General features: G+C 49.5%; 1 protein-coding gene across 5 annotated transcripts; it reads right to left on the bottom strand.

Annotated features, from left to right (window-relative positions):
• Positions 1-61: 61 nt before the first annotated feature.
• On the bottom strand, positions 62-26,342 carry AP2M1 (adaptor related protein complex 2 subunit mu 1). 5 transcript variants are annotated; one of them, XM_084528900.1, is made up of 11 exons: positions 26,267-26,342; positions 15,481-15,593; positions 9,790-10,055; positions 9,387-9,469; positions 5,282-5,417; positions 5,044-5,185; positions 2,883-3,002; positions 2,326-2,461; positions 1,796-1,893; positions 1,554-1,665; positions 62-1,232 (listed from the first exon to the last, which is right to left on the bottom strand). In XM_084528900.1, the coding sequence occupies exons 2-11, from the start codon at positions 15,552-15,554 to the stop codon at positions 1,098-1,100; spliced, it is 1,302 nt and encodes a 433-aa protein (XP_084385026.1). In that variant the 5' UTR covers positions 15,555-15,593; positions 26,267-26,342; the 3' UTR covers positions 62-1,097. The 5 variants fall into 5 exon arrangements, with proteins under 5 accessions (XP_084385026.1, XP_084385029.1, XP_084385030.1 ...); XM_084528903.1 differs by lacking the exon at positions 26,267-26,342 and adding an exon at positions 26,137-26,195; XM_084528904.1 differs by lacking the exon at positions 26,267-26,342 and adding an exon at positions 25,372-25,550.
• Positions 26,343-26,679: the final 337 nt, after the last annotated feature.

Raw genomic sequence — 26,679 nt, 5'->3', positions numbered from 1 at the left:
ATCACTCCTCCTCCTCCCCCCCGTGTTCCCCAGAGCCCCCCCAGCAGCACGCAGAGCCGTCTCGGTTCTACATCGTTTATTAGGTTGAGCGCTGGACAAATCACAGGGTGTACAAAATGGAGACCACACTACCAGAAGCGGGACGGTGGGCGGCAGCAGCATTCCTATGGCCCAGAAGCGGTCGGTAGAAGTGCGGAGAGGGCGGGCTGGGGCACGGGGCTTACTGGCGAGTGCGTTTTTCGATCCCAGAGGGCAGCCCCCGGTCGCATCCTGGCAGAGCTCAGCTGAGCCACGCTCCCCAGGGCTCCAGGACATTTGGAAAGGAGCCCGGGACAGATCCAATTAGTTTGGAAAGGAAATTTCCAACGAATTTCCAATTGGTTTGGAAAGGAAAGACTGGCTCGAGCCAGCAGCAGGTAGAGGGTAAGTGCTCTCAGGACCCGAAATGCTGTGCCACCCACGTACACACCAGCAAGAGTCTAAACCCTCCTCGTGTTTTGGTCACAAACCTTCCCACAGCAGGACTCGATACTGAAGACTTTGCAAGAAGGAGGAAGGTGGTGAGATGCGGCGAGCCCACCATCTCCTCGGGTGGAAGCCCAACAAAAACTCACCACCTCAGGCATCTCAGACTGGCCAGCAACATCTACCACAACAGCAATAGCTAGTACAGAAGCCAGGGTAACTTCAACTCAAGATTTGTCCAGTCTATGTTTAGGTCTATTCTACGAGTACATATGCACAAGAACTTCAAAAATACTAGGATATGATGCAAGTAGTGAGACACCAACAGAAGAGAAGTTTAATGGTGGACGTTCCCTAGAAAGATCACGAGAGGAGGGGAGTTAGACTAGCCCTTCCCCACCCTGGGACGGGGAGCAGGAGGCTGGCCGCAGCCCTGCACGAGACCGGGTTCTGAACTTCAGCTGCGGCGCGGGTGGAAACCAAGCACGGGCAGGCAAGTCCGCTCCCAAGGTGAGCCCCAGGGGCTTTCGATCTGCGTAGAGGGGCCAGGCCGATGTTCTCTGAATGTACTTGAAGACTGAGGAGACGCGGAGGATGGCTTGGAGAAGAGGGAGCCTGCCAGCCCCTCGGGGCTAGCATCTGGTCTCGTAGATCCCACTCCTGCCGATGTACCTCACCCATTTGATCACGTCGTGGTCACTGTAGTTCAGCTTTGGCTCAAAGACTTTCAGGTAACGCACCTTCAGCCCAGAGGGCGCAAACGGGACCTGTTGGGAAAGGGAAAGGCAGCGGAGAACATTGGAACAGAGGGCTAGGATGCACTCCGTACCCAACAGCCCAAAACAGACACCAGGAGCCACCATTCCCCTCCCCGTTGTCACCATGCTTGGTGACAGACTCCAGGGGCTTTAAAGGTGATTTTTTTCCCCATTAGCTTTGCCACCTGGCTGGCTTACATAAGGCAGAGCCACACAGCAGCATGGGACAGAGAATACTCATAACTGTGCAGTTCCCGTGAGGGCAGAAGGGACTGGCCTGACAGAGCTTCTCTAAGGTTAACTGCCCGCAGAAGGCAAGCAGAGACTCACCTCAAAGTTCATGGAGATAGGGGGCCGAGCCCACTTCTTCTTGTCATTAGTGGGCAGCAGCTCGATCTCTGCACTGATCTGGGATTCCTTCATTCCAGCCATACGTTTTATCCTACCAGAGAACACCCAGAAGTGAGGAGGTGCCCAAATTTAATCTCCCCACCCCTACAGGTGCTCGGTGCAGCCAGGAGCACTGAACACTCCTGCCTCCCCAGACCCTGCCCCCCAGCACGCTCACTTACTTCCACACAATGGCATTCTCACTGGCCTTGTACTTCGCCTTCCCTTTCATGCAGATGACTTGCACTCCACTGGTGTTGAGGGGTGTTGGGATCCGGACCTGGAAGGCAGAACGTGGTGAGAAGGGAAACTGAGACTGCAGCCAGGGCACTCTGTGCCATCTCACAGGAAAACTGCCTCCTCCTATGTCAGGCCGGGGGTCTGGGACAGCAGCTGCCCTTCTGTCTCCATATCAGGGCCCCAGAAATCAGCAGCTACCATGAGGCATCTTGTCTAACTCTAATTTCTTGCTTTGAAGTAAAGACTCAAACATTTTCAGAATCCACAAGGGTGTTTTAGAATCTGCCAAGGGTGACTGTGCAACTGAAAATAGCTTCCACTTTCCCCCTGCGTGGCATTTCCCTTCTACAGGGCAGCAACACCACATCTGCGAGGCATTCAGTTCACTTTGGGCCTGTACAAGCCTGAGGGCTCGTTCGCAAGGACAGCACAGCAGGGGACATAAGTAGAGAGATAATATGCCACAGCTTACCTCTATCTTCTGAGCCAGCAAGGAAGGCTTGAAATTTGATTTTATCACCACCTTCACTTCCAGCTTGGTCCGGCCCACCTCCCGCACCAGGGGTATCACCCGGAAGGGAAGGATGATGTCCTTAGTGGTTCGGTATCTGCAGGCACAAAAGCAACATCAAACTCCAAGGAGTTAACTCCCTTTGGTTCTCAAATTGTACCACCTTCCTAAGGAGACAGACTCTTTGCTTAGGGAACAACCTAGAAGTACCAGCCAGGAAGGAAGCAGCAGTCAGATCTGCGCTGCCCTAGGGCAGTAATAACTTCTTCAGTCCAAGTTTTGTGTCAGGTTCCTGCCAAGTGACCCCGCTCATGGATGCCAGTTTTAAGAACTTGAAACAAAATCCAGATCAAGCAGGCTAACAGGCCCGAAAAGACAACCATGCAGCTAGGTTTCTACCACATCTGTAAAAGGATTTGTGGGACAATCTACAGATTCCACTCCACAGAAAGGAGACAAGCACAATGCAGGAGCACGCACAGACGCCAACACCAGCCTGCTCAACCCCCACACCATACCTCATGAGCTCAAACTCTCCGTCTGGTGGAATGAAGCTGATGCTCCTCTCAGAATCAAATTTGCTGAGCCTCACGCACTGGTGGAAAGTGCAGTCGTCAATGGCGATTGACTGTTTGCCGCTGAAACACAAGGCAGAGTTAAACAAGTGCTCGAAGTTCAACAAGTGCAAGCTGCAGCCCGTAGTGCAGAGTCTGCTCAGGCAGAAACTATTCTACAGAGCACGGTGCCAGTGCAGGTGTCCAGGAAATGGGGAGGCAGGGAGAGAGATTCAGGGGACAGCGGCCTCCTGGCTCAAACTTCCCTCGCTTCACCACTGCCAAGGTCGTATTTCAAGACATTTGTTTAAAAGAATTCTTTCTCTCCCTCCTCTCCCCAGAGATGCGACCCTCCTGTCGCAGCCAGAGGAACACCGTGCTGGGGTCTGCCTGCCAGCAGCACCTCGGTACTGCAAGGGCAGCTCTGCTAACCCAGGTCACCTCGCAGCGCAGTTCAAAGGGGAGAACACTTTCCTGTCCACAAAGCTATCCCACTGCCACGCAGCTAGGAAATGCTAAGTTTTGGGTCTTCCTTTTCAGAAATCTCTTCAGAGATGTTGCTTTCCACAGTGCTAGCAGCTGGTTTGATACCAGACAGAAGCTTTGTCCTCAGGCCAGCACAGTAACTGACTTGCCGAGGACCAGAATACCACGCCACAAAAATCTCCCCAGATACCATCTGTACATTTAGGTGCACGAGCCTAGCCTGACAGCACCCAGCTTGTGCTGGGTTCTAGCAGCAAGGAAGATATCCTAGGGGACAGGTCCTAAAGTTAGCTAAGAACTCCCTTCAGCTACTGAGAGGGACCAGAAAAAGAGAATTAGGTAGCAACAGGAGAGGGAGCATACAGAAGAGGTGCTGCAATGTAGTATGGCAATTTCTAGGTTGCCTCAACTGCTACGAGCAACAGGGTAACCACACGGATGTGCAGAGAGAGCCTATGCAATGCAGGCAGCTCCAGAAAGAAGCCACGTCCATCCTGCTCCTGTAACTCAAAAAGGTAACACTTTTACAGGTGAGAGCACTCACAGTATGCAAACTCTGGGACAGCACTGCTGACTCTTCAGAGGCCTACGCAGATGATATTCCCACTAGGGTATTTCCCCTAGCTGAGGCTCATCCATTTTGTTAGCTAGATTCATGTTCTAGAAAGACAGCTTAAAGGTGACAGTGAAGTGATAGCTCTTGGCTTGGTTCTGAGAGATGAGGCAAATAGCAGCGCAGCTCCATTTACAGGAACCATCACGGAAAGTGTCTGAGGTCTGAGTTACATGCACAGGTCACACAAAGCAAGAGACAGGGGGAGAGCAGAGTGCACACAGCTGAAGCAGGTTATCTACCTTCCCAATTCACTGAGGGGTCAGCAAAAAAAAAAAAAGAAGAAACAGCTGAGTCACAAACAGTTAGTGGGGAAAAAAGTGGCAGTCCCTTTGCTTTTCTCTCTTCATCCCAAGCAGGAAGGCTGGAAAGGGCTTAAGACCTATCTTCATCATCAGGGTTGGTACTGGCTGAGGCACAGCCAGGAAGGAAGGCAGCTGGGCTCCCAAAAGGGACGAGCTGCCAGTCCACGCAGCCACCCGTATGCCAGCAGCAGGGGCTTATGCAGTATTAGCCTGCCCACCAGCCTAGTGTGCAAGAACAGTCTGGGTAGGAAAGGCTACGGTCAGAGGGGTCCCTTCACTGCTCCCAGGGAACACTGTTACCACTGCAACCTATGAACAAGTCTCCACGCTGACTAGAACTGCTACAAATTCTGGGAGAATCCATCTTGGAGAAGCGTTTCCAGCTGCAAGAACTCCACACTTAACACCATATTTGAACCTTAAAGATGATAGCCCAGAGAACCTCGCAGCTCCTGACACTTGTTTCTGTATAGATGTGAAGTCAGACACCAAAAATGACATTCCACCTGCTCACACCAGCCCTGCTATGGAGAAGCCTTCCATACCGAGGCCCTCAGGCTGGTAGCTCGCATGACAGCTGACCTACCCAGAGAAAAATCAGCAGTAGTAGCTGAAGGGAAGAAGAGATGAGCTGCTTCTGTCAGATCAGAAAAAGCTACCAAGCGCTGCCCTTCCGTAAGGGTCCCTAGTGGCAAGTGGCTTTTACCCCAAGTCCTCTTACCTTTTCCCCGTTTCATCTGCAGTCCCTTTACCCTGTTTTTCAATGACAATCTTGTCATTCATGCCAAACTTGCACTCTGGCATCCCACTCAGATAACTCTTCATCACCACTCTGCCAGAGACATGGGCACTCAAAACCTGACCTGGAGTAGAGAAGAGCAGAGTTAGCACACTTAGGCAAGTCCCCACTAACAAACCTTGATGGGAAAAAGGATGCCAGCTCAACACCTCCCACTTACCCTGGGGGGACATCAAGAGATTCACACTCTCCAGCACATCAAGAAAGAGTTCATTGCGACGGTACTTGATCCCTTCACGTCTCCATCCAATCTGTCCAGTCACCTGGCTGGTGATCTGGGACTGCTCTTCCTTAGTCTGAAGGGAAGAAATGACATCTTAAATCTCTAGATACACTGAAGGACTAAGAAAACTTTATCTAGACCAAAGAGCAAATGTTTGCTAATTACTGTGCACAACTGCTTTTGATATTTAAATTTTAAGTATCATCATACACCTCATGATTTGGTCACAGAAGCGTTCCCTCCTCAGCAAATTGTATGCCTAACTAGGCACTGATCATGGAAGCAGCTTTCCCGCTGTCTTTATTTCATTAGCGAGTCCTTTAGGCTACGTTTAGGTGTGGGGAGACACAAGCTCTGCTGATGACATTCAAATCACGTCTGACAGAATGTCACACCAACCCATGCGTTAGGCAGCTGACAGGCCAGCTCACACCTTTATCCAACGCGAGACCCTAGGGCCGTGAAGCAGCTGGAGCTGGTCACCAGGGGCTGCTTCGTAATGACTGCAGTCATTAGCATGCCACTGGGGCATCGGTTGTGCACCAACATTAACTTTGAATGAATCTAAGTGTCCATCCTCTAAAACTCCTGGGAGCACGGTGTAGAGAGGCACTGGGAGGTTCCTACCTGGTGCTACAGGCGGGGTCCAGTCACGCAGAAAGTGAAGGAGATGTATAGCAGCAAGTGTGGCGCACACAGGGTTAGACAGGCAAGCAGGTCAGTAGCAAGAAAAAGGAGGAAGGGAGAAAGAGGCAGGTTAGGCTTAAGGCTATCTCAGGGCAGGAACAAAGCAGGCCAGCTCATTACTAATTAAGTAGCTGATCAGTACAAACAAGATGAGGGGCTCTGACCTTCAGCTCAGAAAGCCCAGCAGCGAAATGGCTTCTCAAACTTCAGCCCACTCCCCCCCAAATACAAGGCAGGGCAGAGGGAGCAACAGATGTGCCAAATACCACTCCCAATAATGGTGCTGTGCAGAGCCAACTCCACATGCTGCCATTCCTAAAGCAAGCCCTGGATGTTTACTGTGCCACAGATACCCGGTCTATGAGAAGTGCACAGCACCCAGGACTGCGATAATAAAGATGTTTTAATAAAACTGGGTCCTGTAAGGAGTTGTGCCCTTGCTAATCCCGTCTCTTCCACTAGGGTGGCTGCAGAGCACCAAGGTGGGTCCTGCCCCAGCAGCCTTGCCCTGGGCCCACAGGGTGGCAGTACTCGATCTCAGCTTAGAGACAGCACAGGGGCTTTGTTTCACACATGTTCTTGCCACAGAGTTGGTGGCTCCTTGAGCAAAGCCATTATCATAGCAAAGAGGCAGGGCATTCATACTCCACTGGAAACTGAGGAGATAAGCGCTCAGTGCAGTACAAAATACTCCTCTGTCCCACCAAAAAAAACCCGCACAATGTCCTTATCTGCCTTGTTCAATGCTTCATGCCCTTCAAGATGGATCGAAGGTACCCTGGGTCTGAAATTTCTCAGAACCAGGAGCTTGCCTGAGCTGGAAGAAGCCAGCTCAACTGGGACAGGAATATTCAACCTCCTGACTACTCAGCAGCGAGCACAGTTCCTAGGCTAAAGGCAGACAGCTACCAGCAGGTTTCCTAGGCTCAGGCAGCAGTTGGTAGCCTCTTCCCACCTTCAGCAAGTAACACCAGCATTTTAGCATTACGGTATGTCTAAGGCTTGGGGAAATGCTGTAATTAAGAGTTAAAAATCACACTCACAGAAAGCACTTGGAGAGGATGAAAGTGACAACGTGCTGTTAGTTGGTGAAGCCTGGACAGATGCAGATAGCAGCTACAGACAGAACCGAGCACACAGAGCATGGCTCCACCCTGAGCTTTAAGAGCAGGTTTAGCCTCTCCTGGAGGAAGAGATCTGAGGCAATGCCTGCATCAGCTCTGTTACAGGAGATCAGCATGGCCTGCAGCCCTGCTGTTTGACTAGTATCATGGAAGGTATCATGGTAAAACCATGCTGCACCTTTTAAAATCTCTAGTGTGCTGCACCACCCCATTCCCAGAGGACAACGGTACTTTTCTTGGCAAAGAATGCAGCAATATTGGACTATCTTTCAAAAACAAAGCAGATCTTATATCCCAAGGTTACCAACCCTGGCAAGACCACTGGAGCCACACAGGGTGGGCATTCAGAGGGCAGCAGCTCAGAACACCTCAAATTCCTCACTGAGAACAAAGTCAAAAAGTTGAGTTGTGAAATTCTGCCCTAACTGCAGGTTTTGTTCCTTAAAGTCAGCAGGACACAAAGCTCAAGGGAAGCACCCCCATAAACGAGGCAGGGACAATGGAACAAGGTTGACAGATGACCCAGCCCCACATTTCAGCCCAAGGTATCTGTCAGAAGATGGTAGTAAGTGAAGGGAGAGTTTGAGGCTAGAAGAACCAGCTTAAAGGGCAAACCAGGAAATACAGAAATTACTGTTTCAGTTGTTTCCCCTGCAGTACCACGTGTGGAAAGGATCACTTCTGCTCTTCTTTGAACTGGGATGCAAAAAACTCCCACACAGAGCACAATAACCATGAGCTGTTACTTATGAATGGCTGTAGACCAGAACTCCTGTTTGAAAGGGAAGGACTAAACCTGTTGTTGAATGAGGTAAGGTGCTGTGACAGTAGTTCGCACACAAGCGGTGTAAGAGTTTGTTAAAACAGTCAAAAACACGAAAAAAGAGGTAGGGAAGGAAGTGAGGGTGGTGGTTAGTTTTAAGTTTTCCTAGGAACAGGAGCTGACTCAGCTATCTGGAGTGCTGACTGCCCAGAATGTCAGACTGCAGAAGGCCAAAGTGATTTACATTAAAGCTCGGGATGGGGGACGCAGACCGGATGCACTCACATCTGGCCACTGATATGCGCGTGCCCTCTTGCAAAACACTGCTGCTTGTAGCAGAAAATGTTGCTCGGGGCAGCTTTTCTCTTCCCCTTACTCCTGAGATGCAGCTAGGCTTGCCACTAGTAGATTAAAAGGAGTCCTTAGGAAGTCAGTGTTAATGAAAGGAGCTAGAACAGAGCCTCCAGAGACTCTAACCTCTGCTCATCCTTAAAAAGAACAGTCTCCAGGCAAACCCTTGCTTAGTACTTCTGTTTGTACCTTGGGTACAAAGTTTCACCCAGACCTCTTCTCTTTTGCAGACAGCTTCATCACAGACTGACTCCCAGCTTTTCTCCTGACTCACCTGCTACATAGCCTAAAACTCACTCCTCTCACCAAAGTCCTCATTAGGAGCTAAACAGCTACGTTAGAGGGACAAGGTAAGCAATATCCCTCAGAGACACAAGAAGCAGTAACTATTTTGTGGACTAGTTTTGAGGATTAGCCTGGTGTAGGATTAGAACTAGTTTGAAAAACATTCCCAAGAACAGCCTAATTCAACTGTCTTTTTCCCCCAAGTGTGCTTTATCTTCTATCTCTATATGAACTTTGTTGCAAGGGTTACTGCTATACTGAATGTGCCATAGAGAATTTCATCTCTAACATGAGAAAGCCCAGACCATACTGATGCGTCTGCTGATCTGCAAAGATGTCACAGGCAGCAACAGAATAATGTCAGTTTCCTGACTGCTGGCAAGATTCAGAAGGCTGAAGAATACTTCATTACAAGGAAGGCACGAAAGCCTGACAGCTCAAAGCACTGAAGGCAGGCAGAGAACAGACCTGCTCAGTGAGATTCACACACAGGACAGCTATTTCTGGTTCAGCAGGCAGATGTGTTTATTCTCTGCCACAAGCTGACACACACCAGCACCTGAAGGCAGCGATCGTTTACATGCAAGGGACTAGCACCACCCTAACACAGGGCCTTTCCTCCCACACCTTACCAAATGCCAGGGAGGTCACACAAGCACAGAGACATCTAGAATGAGGTGACACTGAGCTACCTCCCAGCCATGGAGTTCTCAGAATACCCAGGCATTTTCACCCAGCACAGGTCAAGTGGTTAGTTGCATCATTAAGACCGTGCTTTCTTGAACAAGCTGAACTAGCAGAGCAGTGCTGTACCCCAGACCCCTCTGGTTACCTGACTCTTGATGCCTTGCTGAGTGATGAAGGTCTTCAGGGCCCCCGTTTCAGAGTTTTGAGGATAGCCAAAGTCCAGGATTTCTACAGGAGATTAAAAGATGGTTAGCTCACAGCCACAAGCCAGAGCTGCAACATATAAACACAGCAGCCACATTAACCATTGCTGTAAGGAAAGCAATGTCTGTGCAATAACTTGCTCATATATTAAGCCTCTGGACAAGAGGCTGGAGTATTCTTTAGAAACAGACTTGCTAGACTAAACTGACTTCCCTGTATAGTATTTTGGACAGAAAGAGTGATGGACAGCTGTCCAGAGCGATCAATTTGCTGGTTTCTAAGCTAACAGCTACAGAACGACCAAGTGCAATACCACGCAGCAGATTAGAAGGGAAGCATCTCACCATCCAGCAGCTCATAAATCAGCACAAAGTTGTTCTTTATGTTCTCCTCGCTGATCTTCCCGAAGTAGGCGGTCATCACGTCACACATCTTGTAAAGAAACTCGAACACCATGGCGGCGTTGACATTCTGCTTGGTGACAGCAGCCAGCCAGATGTTGGAACGCTTGACGTGGAAGAAGCTCGTGCGGGCGATGTTGGTGACAGGCGAGCGCACCTGCTGCCGGGCGTGGATGACATTGACGCGGAAGGCGTCCACGGCATTCCGCCTACAAGACCACCACCAAAGGAGAGTTAGCACAGCGTCTACAAAAACAAATTCACCGTACAGCTCTGCTTATGTGATTACTGAGGTGAACTAAACACACCCAGCTCGCTTAGGAAGGGCGCCTGGGATGTCACAGCCAAGAGGGACAACCGAAGGCTCTGAGCAGAGGTGGATGTTAAATCCTGCACAAACTCCGGGAGAGGAGTTACCAGTCTCTGTGGACCTTTGGACTACAGGGCAATTCTAACTGCAGGCAGAAAGAGAAGCAAGCTAACCTCCACGTGGAGTCAGATGACAAAGGAAAATTCCTTTCAGTTTATTCTGCTAGCACTCCTGATTACCATAGCCAGGAATGAACACTAGAACAGGCTCTGGGGCACATGTTCTAACCAAACTGCTAGTTACTACCTGCCCTGCGTGCCTAAGCCTTCATACCCCTGCCCCAAAACAAATCTGCAGTCTCCCGTTATATTCTTTAATGGCTGTTCCCCCCAAATATACCGCTGAGGAAAAGGCAGCAAAACCTACCCAGGTCACCTGATGGATGGCAGTGCCTGGGTACGCCATGAAAGGCAGTTTCAGTTTAGACTCATCTCACCTCCATTTCCCTAAGCACCCCGGAGGGCAGGCTAAAAGCAGCGAGCAGGATTGGGAACATTTTGGGCTTTCCAGTTATATGTCCTCTCAAGCCTGCTATGCTTCAGAGCAGGTCTCTGGCAGACAGAATTGGGGTGCCCATGCTGCCACATGCGAGTAGCAACACACTACGTGCACTGGAAGATCCAGTACTATTTACAATGGGAAAGAAGTTCTGCAGGGCAGAAAATGTGCTGCATGAGTTTCTCCTAGCTGCTAACATCTTTAATCCAAACTTGTTTCACTATCTATACACTAGTGACAGGGAACAAATCCCTCCTAAATAAAACACTGATCTCCCCATGACATCCTGGTTTCCAACCTCTTCCACACTTTCTCATCCTGCAGCTACAAGTCAAGATAAACTCCCCAAATTAAGTCAAAATCCACCGATACTAAGACCACAGCAAGTAGAACTGATGGATTTATATTACAGAACTGAGACTTCGAGCAGTAGTCTACCTACCAAGCCAAGACACATCTAATTGTGCTTTATTACCCATACCCTTCCTTAAGACTATGCAGAACAGGGGGGCTCCTCGCTGCAGTGTCAAGGCCCCATGGCAAGGAATATGCAGAACTGTGTTTGAGAGCAGACAGCAGTCACATCCTTGCAAGCAAGGATAAAGGCATACAAATGTTCATAAGCACTGAGGGTTGTCAACAGTCCAGCAGACAGTTTGAAAACAAAGGATATTCAGGGGAACGTGTGCTGCCATGGCAGGTGTTTTTTTCCTTGAAGGTCTGGGTAGACATGTAGAAGCCTCATCAGTAAACACCCTCCCCCATAAGCAAAATTCTGGCCTTCAAATACTTCCCAGGTTTTATTGCTCCAGAAGGCTTGTGAGTTAAATCACTATTTGATTTCTACCTCGTTTTTTCCATAAGTAATTATTCTACTGTAAAATAATAATATCTAGAAGTCCCACTCCTCCCCTTCAGTAAGCCTCACGAGGAAAGCTCAGCTTGTTCTGGAGCATCAGCCCTCCCGGCCTCGAGTTCTACCCACTAGGGCTAGCAGCAGAGCCAGCAGTCAGACTGGTGCACGCTAGAGGAGAAGCCTCAGGTGAGTGAAGCTTTTCCAGCACACCAGTTGCCCGCTGTGCAGTGCCGGTCATGGCCTACCCGCGTCTCTTACCTATTGCTACAGCAGCCAATGAGATGGGATGGACAGAAATGGCGCCAGCGGAGAAAGGAGGAGTGACAGCAACAAGAGAAAGGGTTAGAAACACACACACAAGGCACAATGAATCCAAAGAGATAAGGAGAGACCAAACAGCACCCCCTCCCCCTGCTCCGGGGCGCAAAAAGGCCCAGGTAGGCCTGGCTGGAAAGTAACAAGCTGTGGCAGCAATGGAGCCCTCGCAAGGCACAGCGCTGACATGCCATGGTCAGATCGCCAGTGTTGAGACCGGGCTTCTTTGGAATTTCAGGACTAATTGGGTGTTTAGTCCAGATGAGTGGGAGCCACATCACATCATTGGTATCCACGCTGCTCTGCTAACACACGTGGCAGGCCTCAGTGGGGGAAAAAAAAGAAAGAAACCCTCAATCTGAGGCACAGCCTGGGGACCGCAGAGTACCCCTTTTCTTCTTCCCTCACCACAGGGCTGCAAGTCTGAGCGGGCACTGCTATGGCAGCGCTCTCATTTGAGGCTGTTTGGGCTGCTGCTTTCTGGCCTGGTCCAGCCAACAGGAAAAACACCGAGTTTGACAGAGCTTCAGCACATCTGGAGAGAGATGGCACGTCCTGCAGCTTCAGGCACTGCTCTATCCAGCTTGCACTTTTTCCATAATGATCAAGAGCTATGAAGCAGAAGTGATGTCTTAGAAGCTCAGAAACAAAACGCCTACCCCAGTTAAAGTGCATGCAGTTCATCATGTAAGCTGCTCTGTTTCAAATAGTTTTTTTTAAAAAAAAAAATAAATAATTGAGTAGCTACATTTTTAAATGCAGGTAGGTTCTCCCAGTGACTACATCACTGAAGAACAAGGCACTTAAGGTCACAGTGGAGCCCTCCACAGTATCCTGAGTTAAATGCATAGTGCTTTGCTTATATTTTTAAGAGGCTGCTTATGCATGCAGCTAGCTGCTGTATAGACAGATGCACTACATGCACTAAAGCCATTCTTCTAAGTTGCAAGCAAAGGAAGTCCAAGTTCTGTGGGGACTGTTTTCTGCCTTTACCAGTCAAGGGAAGTGTTGCTTCATTGACTGCCACTTTTCTCATTAACATTTGAGCTAGTATGTGCTAATTTAGATCCTTAAACTGTGCAAGAGGAGAGGTTCTCATTACCAGAAATGGCTTTTAATCTCTCCCAACTGTGATAAACTCTCCCAAGCCTCCCCCTGAGGCTTCAAGACACCAAAGGGAAGTGCCAAGGCCAAGGAAGCCTTACAGGTCAATCACTCCAAATCCCCATGAAGACAGGCAGCAGCTATGCTCATTTCCCACTCTGCCTACCTCCCAACAAGCTAGATGGGCTCAATTCCCTGCACTTCAGATCTACCTGGATTAAAGACTCAAGTGTTCCAGAAATCTATTGACTCATTGTTTTGAGATGGAACTCCTACAGAGGAGAGTACAAGCTGCAGGGAAAGGCCGTTCCTTTCCCTACCTCTCTGGAAGTTAGGGTGCTCAGAGCTCTCAAGTACACCTGGTACTGATGCTAGCATTCCCAACAGGAAGTAACAGCTACCTACTTTACTTGCTATAGAGCTGAAGATTCTCAGTTACTTGATTACAAGACATAGCTGTTCTAAGACAACTTGTTTTATAAGGTTACATATCCAAAAAATGTAAGCCAGGTTTCAGAAGGAATCCAACACCTTGGGAGCAAGCTCCATTAATAGCCAGCACCAGCTCCACTTATCACAAGACTGACACTGAGACACCCACAGAAATTGAACAAAGGATTTTATTCAAGGCAACACTAACTCCTGAAGTTCTAGAGAACATTTGAATCTTTGGCACCTTTTTTCCAAAAGGCAAAGTGAAGATTGGATCAAGCAGGAAATCCAATTTTCTAGTTTTGCCTGGCCAGCCAGTAAGAAGTACTTCATTACTTGCTGAACGACTCAGTCACTTCACAAGAGGGATGAGCCAAGATAAAAGCAGTGGAAGATCATTACATTAGAAGAACTATTTCACTCTCCAGTTTACATCTCTATGGCCAGAAGGCCCTTTAAATTAAGAGGCCCTTCTTGAATAAGCATCAGTTCAAGCACGGTGCAATCTACGTGCCACAACAAAATCTTATTGCCAGGAACTGCAGCAACATTGTATGTGGAGCTAGAGACAATGTTCTCAAATTTTATCAGTAATCCAACCTCGTTTGGTTTGATCACCGCACTATTCATTAATTAGAGGAATTTCCAAGTCAGCTCTGGCACATGAATTGCTCTGAAGACCTTCAGCTAGCCGACATTCAAAAGACTGAAAGAATTACTACAGTAGAGAAGAGGCAGAACTTCACAGCCAGCAGTTTTCTGCTTCAGAAGTACAAAAGTACAAAGCTTCCTTGGCTCAGCGCCACGTGGAAGATCTGGGATAGTTTGGCCATTCTCACAACTGCTACTTTACTCCACTTAGAACAAGAGAGAGTTAAGGTATCACCTAGTGAGCTTATTACAGGCACTGTTGACCACTGCTACTCCTTCAATGAAGCTGTGAAAGCCTTGGCAAGCTGCTAGTTCTACACCATTTTTAGCCTCCACTAGACAATCCATGTCCGGAAGGGAAGGGAAGCTCTCTTGAGACTAGAGCAGTTTGCCTTCAGACTGTCTTGATTGTTTATTGCAATTCATGGCAACAAGTTATCTCACAGCACATCCTACCATTATTTATTTTGAAGACCTTGTAAAAATATATTTTTCCTAAACTGGGCAAAAGTATCTCTTGCACTTTGACCCTGCTTACAGTGACCCTGCTTCCATTAGCTGCATTTTAACTTCATGCTAACTTCAATTACTAGCTTCCACCTAATGCCTAACACTAATGATAACCACCAGTAACAGCCCTGCTGTGTGAGAAAGCCACTTAAGGCTTTCAGTCCAAGCAGCAGCATCACTTAACAGGCTCCTTAAAGCACTACCCACTGCTCAAAAAACCCCAGTTCTCACAGGGTTCCTTTTGGGAACTAGCAGTTTAAGAATGGTACATACCTAGTCTAAGTGAGTAACAGAACACTTGTGTGAAGTGCAACATACCTATACCTACTGAAGGCTTTCAGAGATCCCACAACTTGAATTATCCCATAGGTGTAAGCTTTTTTACTTACAAGGCTGACATACAAGGTTGGGGCAGAGAATGTTAAGTGCACAGAGGTGGTTACTGGCACTTTGACACTGCAAGCAAAGACCAGAGGCAGTCTTCTGTATGCCTGTACTTGATACTCGTCATCTGTGTTTGAAACTAGATCAGAGCCCTGGTCACAATGCATGGCAGACAGTTCCCACATGACTCCTCCTGTAACGTTTTAATGATTACATTAGGCTGGTAGACTTCTACAGTGGCAGTCCACATTGGTGAAGCGTTTGGAAAAACACCCAGATCTCTACCATCCAAAAGGAAGTCCTAGCTTTGCCTGCAGGTTGTCCTTTACTACCATCTGTAGGTGATCTGGGCTTAGTAAGAACTTAGCTCTTTCTTAACTAGGCCTAGAGCAGCAAGTTGAGTTGCAGTCTTACATGCATGCACAGCTAATGCAGAACAAAGCAGCTCTGGGTTGTCGTCTGCACCACAGTGAGACAGAAATGCAAAGACCACGGATGCAATGGAAGCACTTACCCGATGTCATCCCGGTAGACTCGAGAGATTAAAACCTCTCCTTTGTGATTATAGATGAATAAGCCTCCGATCATGGTGGAACTTTAGTCTTCTCTTCCCATGTTGCTTAAGACCTGAAGCAAGAGAGCACACACGTTAGGCTGCAACGAACAGTACAGCAGGCACAGGCTGACATCCAGCCAGGGCACCGAGAGCTTTTGTCACACACCTCCACAGAAAGCACTTCATACAGTGCCTGCAGTGGTGAGGACCTGACAGCTCACACCTCGATGCCACAGGAGTAATGAACTCCAGCAGACTGCAGGGAAAGATGAGTGGAGAGCACACCCAGAGATATCATTGAAGGTCTGATGTTGCCAGCTCCCTCATTAGTTTATATCGTTACGCCAGGCCAGGCCAGGGCTGAGGCCCAGCAGGGCAGCTTGATGCTCAGTGCCTGCCTCACGCTTGCAGGAGGAATACAGAGCTCCTTACACAGGGCTATCCAAAAGCGTTTTACTCTGGAGAGGAAGGAAGTAGCCTTACTGTTAACATTTGAGGTTATACTTTTTGTATAGGCTAACTCTACTTTTTGTGCAGACTAACTTCACATTCATCCATCAGCACGGACACATCAAGGCTCAAGAACTGGAAGTGCCTGGCCTCTCCCCTGAACATGAGGAAAACCAGACCTGGAACTGCAAGGAAATCGGAGAGCCTTTACTTCTCCTATAAAGCGTGCATCCCCACTGTGACTGCCACACAAATCAGATCACTGCATGGCGGGGTGTTATTAGCAGCAGGTCCACCTTGGTTGATTACTGCCTGCTAGGAAGGCTGCTTAACTTAAGGAGATAATGGATTCCAGGGCAGCAGCCAGTGATCTCGTTGCTCCAGTAATTCAGCCTGCTGGATGAGGAGCAATCAAGAGGAATGCTCCTAAATATCTTTTCAACCAGGAAGTCTACAGATAATGATTATTTAAGCAGCATCTTGACAAAGTTCAACACTCCTGCTTGGGACCACAGCTGCCTAGCAGTAATGAGCTGTATTGATAACTAGGTACAAAAAGCTAGCTTCAGAGCCAAAACAGAGTGGCCTGGCCACCAGGTGCCACTGGAGCAGATCTCAACCGTGAGCCACTTTAACTGGGGACTAGTGTCTTAGATGTTACCCCCTTAAACCCATCTTTCTGCAGAGACTGGTTTGAAAAGAGCTTCAAAACTGATAGACATTGTTGAGGCAGATTTTTTATTTAAATAAATATACAGCTTTTTAACCAGATCCCCCTCCTGCAGTCACCCACACTCCTACTTCCCCTCAGTCCAAGCCATAACACCCATTCAAGCCAGTGTTTGGCCTGCTTAGCCCAGAGAAGAGCACCACAAACAAGATAGGGCAAGGCTTGTCCCCAGGTCTGGGAACCACCATAGGTGCTTCTCTCAGCTTCAGCACTGGAGAGCAGTAGATAACCAACCACCTCCGCAGTGCTGCTGGGGAGATTAGCCTACACCCATTTGTCTGGGGTGGGCAGGAAGGATAGGGACAGGCGAGCCTAAAACAGCTGAGAGCGAAGCGATACGCCTTTGTGCGGGGACAGCACAAAGCAAGTTGGAGTGACCTTGCCTCGGCTCATCTCAAAGGTCAGAAAAATAATAGAAGAGCAACACACACGGAGGGTCAGAAGGACTTCCAGCAGAGAAGCCTGAGGAACTATCTCCTAACGGTTACGTTCAAGAAACTTCAGCAGCTGCCTATCTGAAGGTGGCATTGTAGACACAAGCTCTGCACTAAAAGAAGGTTTTTTTTGATAGTGCAGCCACTACTTTTAATTTCAGGAAGACCATAAACCTTTCCCTTTCATTACTCTTCACACCAACAGCTACATTTTCAGCTATGCCTAACGAGCCCTCAGAGAGCAGCCTTACACATACATGTCTGTGCTACTGGTCTTCAGCTTCCAGATGGCTGCTTCTGCTCATTACAAGGAAAGAAAACACCAGAAATAGTCACCAAGTCAAAATAGCGAGAAACTGAGGTGCAGTTTTCCCAAAACTCAGCAGTGAGCTTCCTGGCTTTTCCTCCCACATTTTGCTGGCTGTGTCTCTGGCTATTATCAGGCTGCCTCCTGCCACTTGTCAGTGGCTTCACGTCACTGTCATCACCAATTTTTGATGGCCTCAGACTCCACCTAACACAGGAAAGTTTTAAAAATAACTTTGAAGACTATTTTTGCACTAGTGAAACAGTTATCCTAGGACCTTAACGCACTGGTTACACGTTAACTCTTGGATGCTTGTCTTAATATTGCCAAGTTCTGAAACCTCACCTAGAAACAACATATATAGTTCTGTTAGTGACTGCTAACTTTAGGATACATCCCACCTGCTTCCAGGACAAGTCTCTTGTACCATCATGCAGAAACCAAACCTCTTAACATAGGGGCCTGAGACTCCCATGGAATTACAGAGCAAAAGCCTTCTGAAGCTTCTCAGTGCCCCACATGGGAGAATGAGGCTACACACACAGCAAGGTTCACATCTCCATGCCAGAAGACAAAAGACAACCCAGTTGGCCAACAGAATGAGACCAGGCTGTCGAGTTGAAGGAAGTGGCTGCGTCACAGACCCACAGCTACCCACACAAACTCACAGCCCTAGCAGGCACACAGAAGACTACTGAAGGGCAGGGCACAGGGCAGGAACCCAAAAGACCAACATCTATTTGAACAGATGCCCAACAAGCCTGGCAGATGCTGCTGCTCTAATTCAGCAGCCATTTGAAAGGCCATTCACACGGGCCAAACGATGAAAACAGGAACCGTTAAGACAGTGAATGCAACTTATTGCCTGCTCTAAGAAATTCTTTCCTAATTATTTCTTTCTTTTCCATCTCAGACAAGAGACAAGGACATCTTTCTCAGACTGCTGCAGTGGTGGCTTCCAAATTTGGATACGGACCACTGCTACCAAACGTGAAGCAGTTCTTGCATCTTCCTTCACGCTTACATTGTACAGAATGGTTTCCTGGAAGCTTATGCAACTGGCCAAAGCCGGATGGTGCGAATCCTACAAAACCTTTCCAGAAGATTCCTAGAAAGCACATCCTAGTCTTTAAAAAAGTAATCTCCCTCTTGGGCTTTAATGCTGCTTAACTTATTTGTTCTATTTTTAGCATAAGGGAAACATCTGCTTTGATGAGCAACAGGATCAGACACGGCATACAAGACAGAGCATTGTGCTAGCATGACAACTGCTTCCTGAAAGCGCTTTGGTTTAGTTATTTGCTACAGTTCTATAAAAACAGATTGCTGATCAAGCTTCTTGCTGAAAAATTAAAGCCTTCTCTGGAAAACCCAGGTATTTTCAATGGTGATAGAGATAATGAGGTTATCCTCTCTTATACTCTAGGTTAGAACATGTTCTGTAATAAGTTACAGCCAGATATGTCATAATTTTTAACTGCATCACAATACCAGGCAGCAGAGCCAACTGCATGTTAGATGAAGAGTAGATACAGAGTGATCCAAATGTTTTTAGTCTCAAAAGTTCTTTGTTAACACACACAAACACCAGGCTGCTTCATCATACAAGCATACTGAGAGCTGGAGTTGGGCTTGGAACTTTCCACGTGCAGTCAGCTCCTAAGCAAGCAAACTGCACTAGGTAGGGTAAGAGCCAGGTTGGTTCCCACTGCAGTTCTGTCGGCCCAGTATCTTGCCTCTGGTGCTGGCAATAAAGGGACAGAGATAACAGGAGGCACAGGTCAGGAAATACTCCCCAGCAGATCCCCCAGCAATGGCATGTTTATTTAAGGACACCCAAGGGCTCTTTTTAAGAGTATTTGCCCAGCCTTGTCTTAAATCTGTGCTTCAGCAGCATCCCATGGCAAAAACACGTTATGTAAAGAAACCCTTTTTTAAAAAAATAAAAAAATAAAATTTGCTTTTTCTTTTCCTCCCCCAGCTTTAACAGCCTCTACTTTGTGTACAGGGACAAGAGGTGAAGCACTAGCCCTCATGCTCTCCTTCCAGGCCACTTGGGACTGCACAGAACTTCTCTATTGCCTTCGCTGACTCCTTCCCAGAACAGTACGTTCCCACCTTACTCAGCTGCTCTTCACAAGGAAGCCACTCTAAGCTTTGGTCTTTCTCAGTGCCTTCCTCTCAAAGTTCTCCTTCTGGAAGGAAATTCAAAACCAAACATTACTGGAGATGTAAACAAACCATGGTATAGATAATATAACAATCCTGCTTTGATCTCTGTTTTTAGTGCTTGACTTTTTAAAGGAAAAAAAAAAAACTCAGTGTAACTCCCAGATCACACTGAATTCAGTCTTCAAGATGACTGCCCATGTCACAGGTGAAGCAGGGTTTGCCTTTGCTCCCCAGCCTGATTTAGCCAAAGAATCAGGACTGCTCTGCCAGCTGGTTTTACAACGGCAGCCTGCCAGCATAAATGTACCTGGGAGATGCTCACAGGCATTATTTTACATGCAGTAGCAGCTTGCCTCCATAGGATTCTCCTCAAGCCTGGAGAACCTGCAATCCTACAGCTCTACAGACTGAGCCCAAATCCACATTTATGTGCAATTCACCTAAATCAATTAGTCAGACAACTGTTAACAAGCTTCCAAGTGCTGAGTAAAGTCACGTGGGCTGGGGACAGTGCATCCATGAAGGTGTTTAGATAACAAACCCAGCTGTATCTGCCATACACAAGCTGTCTTCAGCACTTCAAAGACACACAGAGCATAAATCTCTTGCTGCAGTCCCATCTAATGGCATCAGGAACCGAAGATGTCTCAGGTGCACAAGGTACCCGACACAATTATAAGCAGGTCTTCCTTGCTCTGCTTGCCTTTTACAGTCTCATCTCAAAGAGCTCTAAATGTCACAAGCATCAACAGCACAAGCACGTCAGCACAACTGACAGCAAGCTCAGTTTGATGCAGCGGTGCCGTCCTTTCACCCAGCCCTCACCAACCCATCCATGGAGGTTCAGGAAACACGACAATATTCCAGGCTTCTTAGCAAGCCCAACATTTCATTCCCTCCCCACTAGAGCTACTTCCATCAGCTAATCAGACCGCATACCCAGCTGGAAAACTCAAGAGGTGGAACGACTAGCCCAAGGATATATGAACCGATGAGAAGAAAGCTACACAAAGAGCACCATGCACGAGAAAGTTGCTTAAAGCTTAGCAAAGAGAAGGGCTCTTTAAGATGACAATGGCTCTCCTTGAAGCTGCTGCAGTGAAAATAAGCTTGCTTTGTTTTGATCCTCTCCTTTGTGTTCCACTATGAGTCTCATAGATGCTGGTTTGAACCACTTCAAGGTTACACGGCAGCTAGAATGAGTTTTTAGTGGGGCACTTCTGACCTGGTAAGATCATCCCCACGTTTTAGGATAATGAAGAGTTTTTGTTTCCAACGCTGGTCTGAGAAGAGCCCAGTGCTTGCAATGGTTAAGAACTGCAGGGAACAGCTCTCAGATTAATCTGAGACTGACATTCGGTGACTCACGGCTGTTGGAACCAGAAGGCCCCAGAATAAGAAAGCCACCACGAAGCTGGGTTCATCTGCTCGCTGTGCACAAGCGACGTGACTCAGAAAGCTTCCCAGTAACAGGCTTGCTCAATCAGCTTTCTATGACTCACTCAGCTCCTCTCCACAGCCAGCCTTTCCTCGGGAGATCGCCCTGCGTTGTTTTGAGTTTCCTCAGGCTAATGGCTCATTGCAAGACAGTTTAAGAGCAAAGCCCATCACTTTTTAACTGCCTGGAAGCCAAGGTGACTAGCTGAAGCCTTTGGCTTATTGGTCTGCCAGCTGCATTTTCAGCCTCGTGCAGCTACGTTCCTTCAGCTTCACAGGCTCAAACACATGGTGACTCGCTCCACGCTGCTACCTACAGCCTTGTTTCCCAGCTATGGATTTATTCTACTTCTGGTGCAGAGAAGATCCGTTTGAATACTCAATTTGCACCCGTTGGTGAGTAATCACCTTAATTTAGGAACAACGGTCCTCTCCCAACAGCCTCTTCATTCTTTGAGCAGCCAGCCACCAGGGTAGGAGACCAGACCTCTGAACGCCGCTCCTACGAATACCTAAGGCCAGCAGGCTCCCTGCCCTGCTGCCAAGCACTCACATTCCAGTACGCTTCCATTCCAACCCATAAATAGAAGGCAGAAGCATCCTGAGGAGCATCGTGGACAGACCACATACTTGAACACGCTTATAAACACACAAGGAGTTAAGGCTACATGGAAAAGCTTCTCCACTCAAGTGAAAGTGACAGCACCAAAACACAACTTTTCGGCAACTGTGAAGAACTTACAGCCTTAGGACAGCCTACAACAAAAAAGGAACATGAAAAAATCTCTGGGATGTGGATTTGAACACATTTCAGTAGCTGCTTAACTTAGAAGCAGGATTAGCTGGACCCACAGTGACTGACATGGAGATATGCAACCTGTGAAGAGAAACAAACGTCCTCTTCTCCAACCATCACTGCTCATGCCACGTGGGGATGTGCTTTAGGGAGTGTTCCTCTCTCAAAACTCCATGATATGTCAGACCGAGCCCCAGCAGCCAGCCAGCTACAGACCGTGACCAAGGGAGAAGGCAAAACGCAATAAAAGCACGGTACCTCAAAAAGGCTTGTGTCTACCACAGATGGTATCAGAGATGGTTATCACAGACGGAAAACGCTGTTTATTGGGTCTGACCTACAGCCAGTCCCTTTTTGAAAGCCGTCAGACTTTGCCCTTGCAGACCTGCACCGTGCCACGCGTTAGGAATGTGTGTGTGCGGCCAGGAGAGCAGGCTCAGCGCGGCCACATCCTGCTGCTGGGCTGGGAGCTGCCCAGGGGGATGCACTAACCCGGTGCTCAGCGAGCAGGGTTTGGTTAATTCCCTCCTCAGCACACCAGGGGCCCAGCCTTTGCTCGGATTCCAACTTAGTAGAGTTGTAGAAGTGAACATACGGCACAGAGCCTTCGTAGACTAAAGAAGGCAGGTGTGGGGAAGGGACTGACAAGCATGGTTTGTTCCCTCTGCAGCAGTTTTTTCCCCCAATGATTCTGGAAACATGACATGGAGGAAGGATCATTTCTCCAGTCCTTGTCCAGTGTGTAGGCCTTGCATTTTCTCTCTGCCCAAGAACCCAGCAGTAAGAGAAGCACCACTTCAGTACCGTGGTCATCGATCATTAGGGTACGAAGGACAAGCTTGAGTTCCAGCCTAAATCCCAGATGTACACAGACATTCAAACAAGTGATGTCCCAAAACCTGAAGTGTTGAAGTGACACCACAGAGCCCATCAATCCTTCCTGCACCAGCAGAACAGCGCTAGCTTCAACCCACACTGCAGACCTTGAGCACAGCTGTCTGCCTTTTGTAACTGTACTTGCAGAACTGAGCATTAAAAAGCTGATCTGCTCCAACTCACTGCTCAGGAAAAATAGCAAATGGCTACTCAGTTTTTTACAGTGGAATGAGGCAACACACCTACAGAAACTGCAGCCTCATGTCCAGGCAAGAGATGCTTGCTCTAGCCCTAAAAGAATGAGGCACTGGCTGGAGGAAACACGTCACTAGCAGCTTGCCTACAGCCTGGAGTCCTGTAGCAGTACGCAGCCACCATGCAACGTGAGCATCTATTGGTATTTTTGCTACAGGAAAGAGCGAACGCAGCTGTCTGCAACACCCCAACAGGTTCCCTTCAGCACAGTCAGCACCCGCTGAGCTCTCCATCCATTTTAAAGCACACCTTTAGGACCAGCTGTATTCATGTCCCTGTGCGTTTGGTACTCTCACCAAGACCCAAGGGACTTTGCTCAGGACCCAGCCACTCCGGGCTGTGTCACTGCCACTGCAGGGTGAGAAGTTTCCTCCCAGCACAGCCACCACTCAGCTTGAAGGAGAGCAGAGGACAACGCTTATTCCTCTACACGATGCTTATTTCTCTTCCCTACACAGCATGGCTGGGGAGCAGCAATCACAAGTCAGTCAATAAGCTGGTGTAAAACAACCAACCCCTTTAGCAGTCTATTAAAAGAAAGTTTGGGTTCTGACTTACCAGCAAGTAAGCCCGCTGTGCATTAATGAGCTTACCCAACTAAGCAGTTCAAGGTACATTAGCTGCCTCAGCTCGCAGCCAGGAAGAAGCCAGCGCTCACCCAGAGGACTGAGGGCAAGTCAACTGCAACCATTTCCGCATTCCCAAGCCACTACGGCCTTGGACAAGTGACAGCAGTTGAAGCAGGAGGGGGATTAGCCAGGATGCTCGGGCAAACTGGAGTTCCTTAGGAAGCCGATCCCGCCAGGCTGGCAGTGGTGTTATCAAACCAGAGGCTTAAGGCTTACATCGATGTCACCACCCCAGCAGCTAATCCGAGCGCCTAAGCTTTGCTCAGAGGGCTGCATTAGCCACCTTCCAGGAGGCCACTGGCTGCGCCTGGTTTTAAAGAGTAGCTGCAATCACTTCATCCTGGGGAAGACAGGCTGCGTGATTTAATTAAGAGGCATACCGTGAGCTAAAGAGCTACTGAGATAAACCCATCAGATTCAGAGGAACTGTTCCTATTTTAAACCCAATCCCATAAATCCCCACAACCGGTGGGCAGCGAGAGAAGCACGTTCAGCTCCTACCAGGCTGTCCTCCTACAGCCTGCTTCTGGGTGCCATGCAGCACGCAGGCAGTCTGGTGGGCAGCGAGAGAAACCCTGACAGAGGGAAACGTGGCCAGCTCCCTTAATGTCACCGAAACTGTGTTTAACGCACCCCTCTGCCTTACTGGAGTCCAGCTTTATCTGAACAGCCACAATTACTTCTTCCACCTCTAGTGGCTTTGTTCCAAGGCAGTTTTAAAGTCAGTCTGAAGCAGTTTCCATTCTAGAAGTCTGAGCAGTGGCTTCTGTTCCATTCATCTTCTAACTGAAAAGGCTGCAGATATGAGCTGTAGTTCACCACAGCCCAACAGCCTAGGTGCCTCGACCTGCCAACATACCTCTTTCTGCTGTTCCTGTGGGGCAGGTAACTGCCTTCCACATTCTGCGCCTCAGCCTGCAAGCTCCTAGCTAAGCTGCCAACCTGCTGAGATCAAAATAACATTGCTTATTCACAGCTTTTCGTTCTGCAGGTCATCCTCTAGAGGAAAGCAGCTGACTCTACCTGCTATATGCTGGCACCTTAGGCTGCATTTCTGGCCATCCTTGCATCCACGCCTAAGAACATCTTTAAAATACACCACTAACAGCCTTTGTCATTATAAACTCAGCAAACTGATGGAAGGCGCTGTGCTGCACTAGATAGCCTTGTCGCATCCCTGCGCCAAGTGATAATGCCAAGAAAAGTTTAACTAGGGTCAGTCACATGAAGTTTCTTTACAGAAAGGAATTTTGTTCACTGATTGTTCCCATTCCTTGAAAAGAGAAGCCAAGATATTATCAACCCCCAGAGAGCATTTCCTGTCATCTGTGCTTCAAAAAACTGGAGATGCAATTCTTTGCAGCCTCAAGACTTAAAAGACTAAAATTGTGTTATCTCAGGAGGAGGGGAAAAGCCAGCCATAATACCCTTCAAGGCTATCTCAAATGCTCTCCCTGGAAGGAAATATGGCCAGCCCGCAGCCCAAAGAACGCCGGGTACCTTGTCACTAGATGTCAGTAACATGGCACTTCCTACAGAGTAGAAACGATGCCTCCCCTCTGACAGGGAAAATATGGAAACAGGCAGCTTGGCAGCATCTCATCAGGCTGGAGGTTGTCCCTGCAAGCAAAACTCACAGGGACGAGCCCAGCTTTTACTAGAGAAAAAAAGCAGTAAGCACCGTTCTGACAGCATTCACATCGCCCAACAAGCATCGTGCCCACAGGAGCCCAGATGGGGTTAGAAATCCATAACGCCCAGACCTGCGAGCCGCCAAAACCATCCAGACGTGCCTATCTGGGAAAGTTCCAGGCTCAGATTTTGGCAGCCGCAGGCGAAAACTTCCCAGCAGCTTTGTCATACTAAAGCAAGCAGGGAACAGCTCTCGGAAGCGCGCAGCTGAGAGGGAGAAGGCGAGATGAAGAGAGGCATTTCCTACCGGGGAGAGAAATCAGCTGCAGCGGACGATAAACAGAGACTGCCTTTCCTGCAGCCTCCAAAGCCCAGGGAAGGGAAGAAAGGATGTGGGGAGGCAGCGGGGGAGCTGCTGGAGCGGGGCCCACTCGGTGGGCTCTCCACAGAGGAAGGCAGAGGCTGGGAGCCGTGCCCCAGCTAATTCGTGTGGAGAAACCTGAGGGAAATCCCTGCCCAGCCCCGGCCCCGGCCCCAGCCCTTTGCTCGGGCTGCCCGAGCCTCTCACGGCTCCTCCATCCCCACCCGCACCCAGCCCGGCCCGACCACCGCAGCGCAGCCACCAGACGCCCCCGCGCAGCCAAAAATAATTCAAAAAAAAGGCAAAAAACGGGCAAAAAGCGGATCCAGGCTGGCGAGGCCGGGGTCACGGCGCAGCCCCTCGCTGACAGAGAGCCCTCTCGGGGGAGCCCCGCCATCCTCCCCCAGGGCACAGCCCGCCCGGGGGGCGCCCCCAGACCCCCCTGAACCCCCCCCCGAACCCCCCTCAGCTCCTGTCAGCGCCGCGGGCCCGCAGCCCCCCACCCCCGACGGGCGCTGAGGGAGCCGCCACCCACCATCCTCCAGCCACCCCCCGGCCCCGGGCGATGCAGCGAGCCTCCCCGGTGCAGAGAAGCCGCCCAGGGGGGGAGAAGCGAGCGGCTCGGCCCCGGCAGAGCGCGGAGCACCGGCGCGGAGCCCCCTCACCTGCCGCCGCCCGCCCGCCGCTCTGCCGCCCAAGATGGCGGCCGCCGCCCCCCCCCCTCTCTCCTCAGCGCCCCCCCTATCACTGCAGAGCCGCCGCCGCGCATGCCCCGCCCGCGCCCCGCCGCCAGCGCGCATGCGCCGAGGGCAGGGCGGGCGGCGGGGGCGGGCGGCTCCGCGCGGTGCCTGCTGGGAGTTGTAGTCCTGCGGCGGGGGCGGGGGGATGGAGGGTGGGCAGCGCCCGAGCCCCCCCCCAGAGCCGTGTGTCAAGGGGGGGCTGCCCCCAACCCAGAGGGGCTGGAAGGCACCGTGCTGCTGGTCCCCGTCGCCCCCCGTGGCGCTGAGACCCCCCCGGGGCTCGCCCTGTCCCCAAAAGGGCAGCCAGAGCCTGCCTGAAGCCCCCCGGGAGAACCCCA

Source organism: Aythya ferina (assembly GCF_964211825.1).
Source record: "Aythya ferina genome assembly, chromosome: 9".
Lineage (NCBI taxonomy): Eukaryota > Metazoa > Chordata > Aves > Anseriformes > Anatidae > Aythya > Aythya ferina.
Note: the sequence above shows the minus strand (reverse complement) of the source record. Positions and strands in the feature narration are given on the sequence as shown.

Bases quoted from the DNA above. Each gene is read 5' to 3' on its own strand.
- AP2M1 (XM_084528900.1), bottom strand. From the start codon at position 15,554: ATGATCGGAGGCTTATTCATCTATAATCACAAAGGAGAGGTTTTAATC. The intron at 5,418-9,386 runs GTAACCAGAGGG...TCTTCCCTTCAG, and splicing joins AGCAAGGCATCAAGAGTCAG to ACTAAGGAAGAGCAGTCCCA. The intron at 1,233-1,553 runs GTGAGTCTCTGC...CTTTCCCAACAG, and splicing joins CTATCTCCATGAACTTTGAG to GTCCCGTTTGCGCCCTCTGG.